This window comes from Mesoplodon densirostris, chromosome 7, assembly GCF_025265405.1.
Source record: "Mesoplodon densirostris isolate mMesDen1 chromosome 7, mMesDen1 primary haplotype, whole genome shotgun sequence".
Lineage (NCBI taxonomy): Eukaryota > Metazoa > Chordata > Mammalia > Artiodactyla > Ziphiidae > Mesoplodon > Mesoplodon densirostris.
Window position 1 is genome coordinate 28045447 of NC_082667.1, and position 14006 is coordinate 28059452.

Below are 14006 nucleotides of genomic sequence, written 5' to 3' on the forward strand. Positions count from 1 at the left end.
CCCATATATATGCTGTCTACAAGAGACCCACTTCAGACCTAGGGACACATACAGACTGAAAGTGAGGGGATGGAAAAAGATACTCCAAGGAAATGGAAATCAAAAGAAAGCTTGAGTAGCAATACTCATATCAGATAAAATAGACTTTAAAATAAAGAATGTTACAAGAAACAAGAAAGGATACTACATAATGATCAAGGGATCAACCCAAGAAGAAGATATAACAATTGTAAATATTTATGCACCCAACACAGGAGCACCTCAACGCATAAGGCAACTGCTAACAGCTCTAAAAGAGGAAATCGACAGTAACAGAATAATAGTGGGGGACTTTAACACCTCACTTACACCAATGAACAGATCATCCAAACAGAATATTAATAAGGAAACACAAGCTTTAAATGACACAACAGACCAAATAAATTTAATTGATATCTGTAGGACATTCCATCCAAAAACAGCAGATTACACTTTCTCTTCAAGTGCACACAGAACATTCTCCAGGATAGATAACATCTTGAGTCACAAATGAAGCCTCAGTAAATTTAAGAAAATTGAAATCATATCAAGCATCTTTTCTGACCACAATGCTATGAGATTAGAAATCAACTACAGGGAAAAGAACGTAAAAAACACAAACACATGGAGGCTAAAAAATACGTTACTAAATAACCAAGAGATCACTGAAGAAATCAAAGAGGAAATTCAAAAATACCTAGAGACAAATGACAATTAAAACACCATGATCCAAAACCTATGAGATCCAGCAAAAGCAGTTCTAAGAGGGAAGTTTATAGCTATACAAGCCTACCTCAAGAAACAAGAAACATCTCAAATAATCTAAACTTACACCTAAAGGAACTAGAGAAAGAAGAACAAAACTCAAAGTTAGTAGAAAGAAAGAAATCATAAGGATCAGAGCAGAAATAAATGAAATAGGAACAAAGAAAACAATAGCAAAGATCAATAAAACTAAAAGCTTGTTCTTTGAGAAGATAAAAAAAAATTGATAGGGTTTCCCTGGTGGCGCAGTGGTTGAGAGTTCGCCTGCCGATGCAGGGGACATGGGTTCGTGCCCCGGTCTGGGAAGATCCCACATGCTGCGGAGCTGCTGGGCCTGTGAGCCATGGCCGCTGGGCCTGCGCCTCTGGAACCTGTGCTCCGTAACAGGAGAGGTCACAGAAGTGAGAGGCCCGCGTACCACAAAAAAAAAAAAAAAAAAAAAAAAAAAAAAAAAAAAATTGATAAACCTTTAGCCAGACTCATCAAGAAAAAGAGGGATAGGACTCAAATTAATAAAATTAGAAATGAAAAAGGAGAGGTTACAACGGACACTGCAGAAATACAAAGCATCCTAAGAGACTACTACAAGCAACCCTATGCCAATAAAATGGACAACCTGGAAAAAATGGACAAATTCTTAGAAAGGTATAACCTTCCAAGACTAACTAGGAAGAAATAGAAAATGTGAACAGACCAATCACAAGTAACAAAATTGAAACTGTGATTAAAAATCTTCCAACAAGGGCTTCCCTGGTGGCGCAGTGGTTGAGAGTCTGCCTGCCAATGCAGGGGACACGGGTTCGTGCCCCGGTGCGGGAAGATCCCACATGCCGCGGAGTGGCTGGGCCCGTGAGCCATGGCTGCTGAGCCTGTGTGTCCGGAGCCTGTGCTCCGCAACGGGAGAGGCCACAACAGTGAGAGGCCCGTGTACAGAAAAAAAAAAAAAAAAAACCCACACAAAATAAATCTTCCAACAAACAAAAGTCCAGGACCAGATGGCTTCGCAGGTGAATTCCATCAAACATTTAGAGAAGAGCTAACACCCATCCTTCTCAAACTCTTCCAAAAAATTGCAGAGGAAGCAACACTCCCAAACTCATTCTATAAGGCCACCATCACCCTGATACCAAAAACAGACAAAGATACTACAAAAAAAGAAAATTACAGACCAATATCACTGATGAATATAGATGCAAAAATCCTCAACAGAACACTAGTAAACAGAATCCAACAACACATTAAAAGGATCATACACCATGATCAAGTGGGATTTATCCCAGGGATGCAAGGATTCTTCAACATATGCAAATCAATCAATGTGATACACCATATTAACAAATTGAAGAATAAAAACCATATGATCATCTCAATAGATGCAGAAAAAGCTTTCGACAAAATTCAACATCCATTTATGATAAAAACTCTCCAGAAGGTAGGCATAGAGGGAACCTACCTCAACATAATAAAGGGCATATACGACAAACCCACAGCAAACATCATTCTCAATGGTGAAAAACTGAAAGCATTTCCTCTAAGATCAGGAACAAGACAAGGATGTCCACTCTCGCCACTATTATTCAACATAGGTTTGGAAGTCCTAGCCACGGCAGTCAGAGAAGAAAAAGAAATAAGAAGAATACAAATTAGAAAAGAACAAGTAAAACTGTCACTGTTTGCAGATGACATGATACTATACATATAGAATGCTAAAGATGCCACCAGAAAACTACTAGAGCTAATTGAATTGGGAGATTGGGATTGACATATATATACTAATATGTATAAAATAGATAACTAATAAGAACCTGCTGTCTAAAAAAATAAATAAAATAAAATTCAAGGAAAAAAAATAAAGTACAGGTGCAAGGATGATTCTCAAACAGGAGAAGGTATAACACATCTTTCCATTTGTGGATAGAGCTATGTTTCGAGGTTTGATGGTGGGAAGTTGTTTATGATGAGACTCTTACTTCTGTGTGAAATAAGTCATTTCAGAAAATGAGGGAGAAAGTGGTATTGTCTGATGTTTGAGGACCAGAGAGTTTAAAAGGCCACTGAGTTTACTGAGAATGAAAAGGAGGTGATCAGAGTTATACAAAAGCTTGTTGGCCAACGTTCAATGCCTTCTTGAAGTTGAAGATCACGAGAGTCTCTAATAAATGACGGAAATAACTAGGACGTCAGTATAGGTAGCAATGTGATGGTAGAGGAGGAGGAATAGCCCAAGATATAAATCTCACTCCAAAAAGAATTTTTAAGATGAGTTATCAGGTTTTAGTATATAATGATGATTTACTGTCAGAGAAACTTGATCGCAAATCTGAGCTACTAGGTGTGTGACCCTGGGCAAGTTACTTGGCTTCTCTCAAAATTTCAATTTCATCTTCTGTAAAATATAGACATCTCACCTGATTGTTGTGAAATTAAATGATGAAATATACATGAAGGGCTTAGCGTGATGCCCAGCACACAGTAAATCCTCACTAAATGTTAAATATTTTAATAGACTATTTAATAAGTTTTAAAGATATTAGAGTATGTTTTATATGAAATAGGTGTTATAAAAGGCAAACTGGAAAGGTTTAGAAACGATAGGCATACTAGGAAATTGAGTCTATAGAGAAAAAAATGCAGAGTATTATGGAGATAAAAGAAACAGAGAAAGTAAGATCATTGGAACAACTTAATTCTTGGACAATGACCAAAGGTAACTAGGAGGTGAAACATCATGGATCTGACTGGTTATAAAGCTAAACAAACAGAAACTCCCAGGTGTCTTCTGGTGGATAAAGGGTAAAAAGTCTCATCCCTGCACACTGCAGTTTGAGGAGCTGGTATATGGGTTCTGAAGTTTCACAATTTGAATTCTACAAGTAGGTAGTTGAGACAAAAGACTCAGGGAAAGTAGGCTAAACTTTCCCTTTGACTAGTCCTAAATTAATACTCTCTCCTTTAGAAGGGCTCTCGCCTCCTTATTACAGGAGCATACCCTGCTGGTAGTCTCTCTTATGCATGTGTTTGTACAGTTTACATATGAACACTTTTCTCCCTTCATCTCCCCTCAACTTCTGCCCATATTTTGATTCAATTTAAGCCTTTTCCATACCTCTTACACCTGCACAAACATCTGCACATTATATATGTATTGTTCATAGTTATTCCACATGCAACCGATATCCAGTTTAAGTTCATGAAGGGTAAAAACCAAGATTCATGCTGCCTAACAGTGTTAAACACATAGTAGGCACTTAAATGTTTCAGGACAAAAGGTCAGGTGGTTTTTTCTAAAGAACTGTACTGATATCAGTATGTCTTATTTCAGTCTTCCAACAAGTTTTACTACTATAAAATAAATTAAGGAGCATACAAAATATAATAATATAAAACAGCAATTGGCAAGCTTTTTCTTAAAAGAGTCAGAGTAAATATTTCGGGCTTGTGAACCATACAGTCTCTGTTGAAACTACTTAACTATGCTCTTGTAGCACAAAAGAAGCCATAAACAATGTGCAAATAAATACAGCATGGTTGTATTCCAATATCTTTATAGATAAATCACCAGCCAGCAGGTTGTAGTTCGCCAAGTCGTGTACCATAAGGAAAATGCGTAGAATTTATTACATGTTGTAAAAGGAAAACATAGCTCAGCAAATTCAGAAAGTCCGAAGACAACTGATGAGAAAATACTATACTATCCTTTGAGAGATATATTGGGACCGCTTGGTTTTTGCTATTACATGAAATAATAACAAATTAAATCTATGAAAAGTATGACATTCTAAGGTGATCCCCATGATCCTGTTTCCTGGTGTATGTCTTTGTGTAATCTCTTCTCTCTGAATATGGGTGGAACCTGTGACTTGCTTTTAACCCAAAGTATATGGCAAAGGTGATGGGACATCATTTCTGTTACATAAAACTGTGACATCTATCTTGTTGAGAGACATTCTTCCTTACTGGTCTTGAAGAAATAAGATGCCAGTTGTGAGAGAGTGCCTCTGGCTGACAGCAAGGAACTGAATGCTGTCAACCACCGTGTGAGCTTGGAAGCAGATCCTTCCTTCTTCTGCCAAACCTTCAGTGAGAACCCAGCCCTGACTGACACCTTGACTGTTTGCTTGCAGAGGACCCAGCTAAGCTGTGCCTGGACTCCTAACCCACAGAAATTGTTGAGATGATAAATGTGTGTTCTTTTTAAGCTCTTAAGTTTATGTTAATATTGTCACACAGCAATAGGTAACTAAAACAGAAGTACACTTATAGCTGGTTGTAATTAATTGTTTAAAAGCATATTATTTTTCTCCTACTTCTAGATCTAAAATTACATAATTAACCTAAGAGATTAAATTAAAAATAATGCTTTCATAAATGTCACATAACTTGTATTTCAATTACTGACTTCTATTAAATCTTTTTGATGCTTGATAGCTCCACATATAGACCAAGATCCTTTATGTAAAAAGAAGCTGTGTGAACTTTAAATATTTATGCCATCCTTTCACTTTTGATACTTTTCAGGTGTTCCATATTTACCCATGTACCAGACTGTCAGAAAGCGATTTAAATATAAAACATCTCAAAACCTATTCCAGTACTGAAGGATGAAACATGTTTTAAGAAAACTCTATCTTTGATTTTCAAAGTAAATGTAGGAGCCCCTTAGTTCTTCAATCTATTCCTCAGAAAAGGGTCTTTTAAGTATTCATATTCATTAATTTTGTTGCATTCCAAAGGTCTAAAGTAGACCTACCATGGGTTTTCTGGCAGTGCTCACTGTCTCCAGTTTCCATAGTTACATTGCTTCTGAAACCGTAAATCCACTACTCTGTTATGCCACACTCATGTGCATGTGCACACTGAGACACAGAGTTGCCTTGGTAAATGAGAGAATGGTTAAAATGTTCACAGTCTATAGTGAAAAGTTATTAGTGCAAATCATCTTCAGGCTTTAATTTTCTCTCACTTGTGGAATAAAAAAATCTTTGAGTGATGAGCAGTATAGTAATGGCCTAAGCTTCTAACCACTGACCTTAAATCTCCATATTTGGTTTGTATTTCAAACTATTCATCCATTTCTTAAGGCAGAATTCATCTGTTGTACAAGCTGTATTGACCAGGAAACGGAGAAAAGTAGAAAACCTGGTAGATAAGATGCCTTCTGCTAATCTAATCTCTCAAAGAAATGTAAAAATGCTTCCAAATTTTGTTTTAAGATTTCCTAGAGAAAACAAGCTAACAGATAATAAAACTAAGTTTACTTAAGTTATACATATTTTTAAAAATCTTATACACTTAGAAGAAGTTGATAGTAGGGCATAAACAATAATGAGACGATTGAAAATATTAGCTTTATGGAAAGACCAGACTATAAAGGCAAGGCCTTTGCTTTATACTTGTTATATTGTTTTATGCATTATTAATTCAACAAATAGTTATAGAATACCTAGTTTAATACTTGGTGAATTGATATTTCATCAAAGGCAGGCCCTTTTTTTTTTTTATCTGTCACTGTGCGTTAGTTATTCCTATTTGAGTTTTTCCTTATTATATATTGTCAAAAAATCTCCTTAGCTAGATCACCAAGTTCATTAGACGTGTTGTTTCTGCATAACTGCCGACATCAACACTAAGCTTTCTGTCACTATGTAACAAGGATCCTCTTCCTCCAGCTTTCAGTAACATGGACCTTCTTCCTTTATAGCCTCATTGGCAGTGTCCTCAAAGTACAGAGTTCTACTAATGATCTCTTTACAGTGATTTAGGCTTTTTCTAATGTGTTCCTCAAAATCCTTCCAGCCCTTGCCCACTGCCTGGTTCTAAAGCCACTCTCATATTTTTATTTTATATTTGTTATGGAAGCACTCACTTTTAAAACACCAAAATCTGTTGAAATAACATTTTCAATGTTTGCAGAAGATGATTGCCTACTTAGAAAATTCAAGTTAATCTATAAACAATTCAAAAGTTGCTGGTTATAAGATGGATACACAAAAGTCAATAGCAGCCCCTTGTACAGCTACAGTCAACAATAAAGTGTAGTAATAATAAACACATCTATTATGGTATTAACTTATGTTGTAATTATTTACTTTACTTATGTCTCCTCCTTAAGGGAAGAGAGTAACTCATTTATATTTGTAACCCCAATATCTAGCATGCACCTGGGTGTTCAACAAACATTTTTTGAATGAATTATCAGTCGTCATTGGATTCTTAGTATCATTCACATATACTTCCACTGGAGAAAAGAATAAAAATTTAGCTGGATATTTTTTAAACCATTATAATAATCTCCAGAGTTTTGTTCATCAAAGAGAAAAGTCCCAGGTTCAAATCATGAAATGCCATTCTTCACTTTTCACCTATTTGGACTGGTAAAGATTAAAATGTTTGATAATGCACATTGTTGTTAAGGGTAAGGGTAACCTAATATTCTTATAACAGTTGATTGAAGTATAAGGTAGCATAACCTCTTGGCAGAGCAATCTAATATCTAATACAATTTAACATGCTTCTATCAACTAAGCCTATATCTTGGAATTTATTCTATAGATACTATATACTTATATGTGCATGCAGACTTTATATATAAGACTTGTACAACAGGATTGTTAGTAACAGAAAATAATGAGTTAAACTTATCAGTAGAGAATGATTTAAGTAAATTGTGGCATAACTATACAATAAAATCCTATTCAGTTGTCGAGAAGAATGAGGTATACCTATATGAATGCACATGGACAGATCTCTAACATGTATTAAGCAGAAAAAACAAGGTGCTGAATGCTCCCATGTATATTAGTTATGTTGAAATATTTGGGTGGGAAACCCAGGACAGTACTGTCCCTGGGTATGGGGAGTGAGGAACTGAAAGGACAACCCAATTTTTCTACATGTCCTTTTATATTTTCTGTATTTATATACTTATATCAAAACTGTGAATTATTTTTTCCCAAAATTCCTTCAATCATTCTTTAGTTACTAAAAGATAAATTTAAAAACTGCAACTGACATGACCATTTCTAGAATTTAAGCATAGGTCACACTAAATTTGGAGTATCGTATTCAGTTCTGGGCACAGTTAAAGAGACAATGCCAGGGACTTCCCTGGTGGCGCAATGGTTAAGAATCCACCTGCCAATGCAGGAGACACGGGTTCGAGCCCTGGTCCGGGAAGATCCCACATGCCACGGAGCAACTAAGCCCGTGAGCCACAACTACTGAGCCCATGTGCCACAACTCCTGAAGCCCACACACTCTAGGGCCCGCGCACTGCAACGATGAGTAGCCCCCACTCACCACGACTAGAGAAAAGCCCGCATGCAGCACCGAAGACCCAATGCAGCCATAAATAAATAAATTAATTAATTAAAAAAAATAAAAGAGAGAGACAATGCCAGACCAAAAGGTGCGACATGAGAACAACTAGGAGAGTGAGGAGTGTGAAACCTGTTTAAGAAACTATGTCTAGGGCTTCCCTGGTGGCGCAGTAGTTGAGAGTCCGCCTGCCGATGCAGGAGACAGGGGTTCGTGCCCCGGTCCGGGAAGATCCCACATGCCGCGGAGCGGCTGGGCCCGTGAGCCATGGCTGCTGAGCCTGCGCGTCTGCAGCCTGTGCTCCGCAATGGGAGAGGCTACAACAGTGAGAGGCCTGCGTACCGCAAACTATGTCTATCTAGTTTGGAGAAGATTTGAGGTGATTAAATACTTATTTTCAAATATTTTAAGAGTGTCATGTGAAAGAGTATCAGAGGACAAAACTAGGAACAACAAACTTGTTACAGGCATACAAATTAAACATTAATATACAGAATTTTCTAATAAATCATACATTTTCAATAACAAAGCATTGCTTTGTAAAGTAGTGAGCCCTTTAAACTAGATAATCTGTACTCAAATGATGTTTGAAATCTGTCAAGGATTATGGAAAAGTGATTTGTGGCCAAATGGGAGCTTTGATTATATAACTGCCAAGGTTTATTTCAGTTCCAAGATTCTATGATCTAAACTTAAAAAAAATCTAAGTAGGGTTATGTATGTGTATTTAAGTAAGAACCAATGAAGCTTTAAAGATGAACAAAAATGTGATTTGTCAGTTTGTTACTTTTCTTTCAGTTAGAAGACAATTACGATAAAAATCTGTGATATATACAATGGGCTTATGTGTACATCAACTTATCTAATGAATCATTGTAATAATCCCACTCTAAGTACTGAGATTCTCCAAAAAATCTATTGGCATTAATTTTAGTTTTTTTAAAACAAATGGAGGGCAAAGCACTGTGAACATTTTTAAATTATAAGAGCTACATTTTCATATATATATTTTCCTAATTCATTTCAAGTTCAGATCAACATTTTAATTTAAATTAGAACTTAAGGCAATTCCTCTTTAATTTACCTTAACTCTTGTATAATTTACCTTAACTTTTGTAGAGTGTAAATACTTAATTTCAGAATAGGCAAACCCATAAAATCATTATGCACAAGAGAAAACTGTGACTGGGAAGAGCAAAGTATGTATGCTAGACTAACCAATTAGAAGAACTGTTCCAACGGCCAAACCTCCACCTGGAAATGAAACAAAACCAAGAAGAAAATTAATCTACCTTTTCACATTATCTTTAGCATAAAAGCTAAGCATTATCAAGGACAAGTATTTCAATAACTTTAAAATTGCAGTTAAAAACAACATTTTAATTACCTTTGCAATACTTTGCTTAAGGTGCTATTATGAAATAATTACATATTATATGTAATTATACACTACACATTACAATTACTTTCATAATATACTGTACTATCCTCCTTTCTCCTGTTAGGACCACGCAGCATTCAACGTAACTGTTTAAGCAATCCATAAATGTTATATTTAGCACTTGCTAATAAATTAGCTCAATAGCTGAGACCTATGTGCACAGTAACTTAACTACAACAGAAGTACAACACAGAAAAGAAAGGTTATTATAATAGAAATTCCACTTTAATATTTATTCTCAAATTTAATAAGCCCTGGAATAAAAACCCTGATAATTAAAACGAATTCTTTTTCCATTATTAACAATATACACAAAGTCAGGACATACTCTAAATATTGTCATTTCAAACAAAAAAGGCACAATCACAAAACACATTTTCAATTTTACTAGAAACTGTTATTTTAAATATCTGAATTAGGGTAATATGATCATAAACATATAACTCAAATAGTTTATTAAAAATCAATTTAAAATCGTTTTAGGAAACTAGAACAACATCAGAAAGATAAAGACATTCACCTATTTGACTCCTGATATTTTGTCTGTAAAACCACTTGTAAAAGTATTACTATGTATAATTAATGTTGCAAACGCTAACAAATTCACTTAAAAATTTAAGAATGTGTACACAAAGCATGAAATGTACTTAAAGTATAATTAATTAAAAAAGAAACTAAAAATTGTTGGACAGTTGAAGACAATATTACTAGGGTTTTGTTTGTTTGCACAAAACGGTGAAACACTTAGAATAACAATAAAGAACTTTTCCCCAAAAAAGTTTTGTAGTGGCGAACACTACATAGAAAAACTTAGTATGAAAAATTCATTTGATAGTGCTTATTTTTTGCCTTGCAAATAAGCATACATAACTGTTATGTTTCAAAGAATTTGAAATTTGGTAACATGCATGCACACAGAATACAATCCAACATTTGGGGACTTTATAAACAAAACATTCCAAATTGTTAGAAAACAATTTTTTAAAAAATGAAACCAATACATTTATATATTTTTAAATGGATTTTTTATAGAACCAAATATGTATTTTAATTTCACATTGAGATAAGTTCCTTCATTTTAGCATTTAAAGCCACACCAGACTACACAGGATAACTCCAAATGTTGGTCAAACTAAAAGATTGACATAAACTGAAATATGTGTGATGATAATAACCATAAAGGATCAGAGCAAATTTTCTTTGGGACAAGATTAGACTAATATTTAATTTTATAGTTTGTGCTACATATAGACCACTACTAACTTTTTAATCCATTTTAAACACTTTAAATCACACTTTCCAACTCCTTACTTCACTATTTTCCCTTACATGCAAAAATAAATATTTAACTACATAATCATCATTTTGTGTATTTGAGATGAAATAATACAAGAACATAACAGATACTGCAGTGTCTAGTCTACAGCAAGTACTATAAAAAAGTTAGCTGCCTTTCTTTCTATAACTTAATTTTTATAGGAAGGATTTAGATCTCTTATCTAAACTTCTTTGGGTCTACATTCATGTCTCCTCAAATTAGGAACTTATATAAGGCCTCCAAGTTGAATAGTTAGAGAAGTATTTTGTGAATTATATTCACAGTGAAATAATGAGAACAGATAAAGAAATAGTTTCCCTATTAAATGAAGTAATACCTTGCTCAGGTGACTTGCCCAAGGAGGTACAGTAAGAGCTACCCTTACGAGACTGGCAATTATTTTCTGACTAGAAACTAAATGATACACCAAAATTGTATCATTAGATAAATGGTGATCACCTTAACAGTAAATCAGACTAGGCTAAGGTAGTTTTCTGTAAGAATGAGTCAAACAATCCACTGTTCCTGATAATTCAGGAACCATCCCTCAAATTTTTAAAATCTCACATATATTAAAATTCTGATGTTTGGAAAATTTGAACATTACTTAAAACAAGATAATATGAAGACAGCTTAATGACTTTTATCAGCCAAATTAATATTCTATCAGGACTTCTCTTACAAAAAGGCAACTTTCTTTTTTTCTAATGGGCTATATAATGTAAATTCACTACAGTCAAATTTGAATTGGCCCTAGTAAATGTTGGTCGTTTGGAAGGTTGGTCGTGGGAAATAAGAAGCCACCTTATTAATTATTTGTAAATCAAGTTTTTATTCTATGTATATGAGGTAAAATTATTTGACATGTACATACACACACACATATAGCAGCAAAGTTCCTCTATTCTTCCAAACTTCATTTTAGTGTGTGACAAGACCCCCCATTTCCCCAAAATACTTCTGTATAAGATATTTTGAAATAACTCACTTGATATACTGAGGTTCTAGTTATATTTTAAACTAGAGTAAATTTGAATAAGTTTGTAGTCATGCTCCCTACCAAAAATTGAAAAGCTTAAACAACCAACCATGACAAGATGTCTTGACATGGCATGTTCAACAAGTTAGTTTTCATACATCTTTAAATTCAGTAATAAATTAGTAACTTCAAAAGCAACACAGATTTCACACTAATAGTTCCCAATTAAAATAGAAATAAAATAGTTCCTAATAGTCCACTAAAATGTCTGACATGTAAGTAATGGGGTAAGTAAGCACTCGTCTTATTTCTATAATGAAACATACAAAGGAGTAAAATTGTCTTGTTTATGGCCTCCTCTTCTCTTTAATCATATCTTAGAGAAATCAGCAATATACTAAGTCACTAAGCAAATAAACTGTTGGTTTTACTTCTAGACCTTTTTAAGAAGTACATTAAGTTATTCTTCAGCTTACTAAAAAATATGGGTAGAATATTTCATCAACTTGTAAGACTACATGAGTTTGAAAGCTTGAAGATACTTTGCAAGTCTGATATCTTAAAGTATTAATTTCATCAAGCTTTTACATTTTAAAAAAATGACAGCATTTTGTCTGAAAACAAGAAAAAAATCTGATAGTGTAAAAACATCAGAAAATTTAAGATTTTAAGTGCCAATATCTTTCTATTTTTTTTAAATATGAAGGAAAGAATTTTAAAAATTCATGTGAATAGTTAGAAAGTGATATATTAATTTAGAGGGAGAAAATTCAATCCCACATACTTCCCCCAAAAAATCTTTAATTAAGCTATAAATTTAGGGTAAATGAGGTCAAATTAATATATTAGAATATTAAGGTCCAGAAGTGGTATCTTATTTTACAACAAGGGCAACTCCTTTTTCAAAGTTAGAGGAAGTAAAAGGAAAAAGAAATACAAGACAGGAAAGTTAAGTGATTTATACCAGTCCTTTCCAGTGCTCTCTATAAATGGTTTTGCTTAAAATTATAGAAAGGCATTTTAGGGAAAATGCAACATAAAAAACCAGTACATATTCTTGGTTCATGGCAATATCCTTAACTACTTAACTAATGCCACACTTCAAATTAAATTGCAGTTATGTCATTAACAGGTCTACTTTTTCTCCTTTCTCTAGGAGGTATGAAACATCCCAACAACTCTTGATTATCACAACTATTGGCTGGGCAAATATGGGAATCAAAAAAGACAAGCCATCAGCAATGAGAATGGTTCTGTAGATTAAATTACACAAAACCATTTTACATAGCAATACAAAGGAATAAGCTACTTTTACTTTAAATATACAGCTATCAATTGTTAAAATGTCATAACCAGGATTATGTTAAATATATAATCCAAGATCAATGCATATCATCCCACACTCCAGATTAAGATATAGTGGAGCAAAGGAACTACAACCACCAGTATTTATTTTTTCACAGCAGTGTTGAAAATGGCAGCTACCCTCAAGCTTCTTCAGAGTCCCCTTCCTGGACTATTATTTACCTCTAATCCCTATTTCCATTTACTTGACTGTCAAAATTTAAGAAGTTCTGAACAGCACAGAGTTAAGCCAGTTAAACCTGAGAGTCATCATTCCTTCGAATATCTTTTTGAAGGATGAGACTGGGGGTTAATATGGTCCTAAAATGGACTATATATCCTAGAAAAAGTGAAATTCTGCCAGAATCCTTTACCTACTATATAATCTCTCTTTGGAAATTCCTGGAAGAAGAAAAATGAAATATTTACATATAGTGTCCTCAAATAACAACATAAATGTCCTGGAAAGGCAGGATTGAGAAACTGGGTCAGGAAATATCAGAACTTAAAAAATTAGCCAACTTGGGAAAGGTATATCGATATCTAACAATAAAATAAGCTGTCAGAACAAAAATATGTAATACAATTAGATCATGTAAAAGATGCAGTAATAGGGAATTCTCAAATTTTTAAAACACTTTCGAGTAAGCAATGGAAATATTAGCATATCATCAAATAACTAATTTTCAATTAGCCTATATTATGCCTTTCAAATATGTTTTGCATCTGCACTTAAAATTACAATAATGTCACAGTGGCAGTAGTAAAATATCACTGCAGTGTATGTCAGTGACAATACAATATTTACTTGTTACGCAGTAACC

The 14006-nt window shown here is 34.1% G+C and overlaps 1 protein-coding gene across 2 annotated transcripts in view; it reads right to left on the reverse strand.

The window, feature by feature from the left end:
- The window catches only part of ELP4 (elongator acetyltransferase complex subunit 4), a 243868-nt gene that overhangs the window by 227084 nt on the left and 2778 nt on the right, over positions 1–14006 (reverse strand). For both annotated transcript variants that reach the window (XM_060104001.1, XM_060104002.1), the window contains exon 2: positions 9319–9354. In XM_060104001.1, the coding sequence (XP_059959984.1) occupies positions 9319–9354 (36 nt within the window). The remainder of the gene's footprint in view (positions 1–9318; positions 9355–14006) is intronic.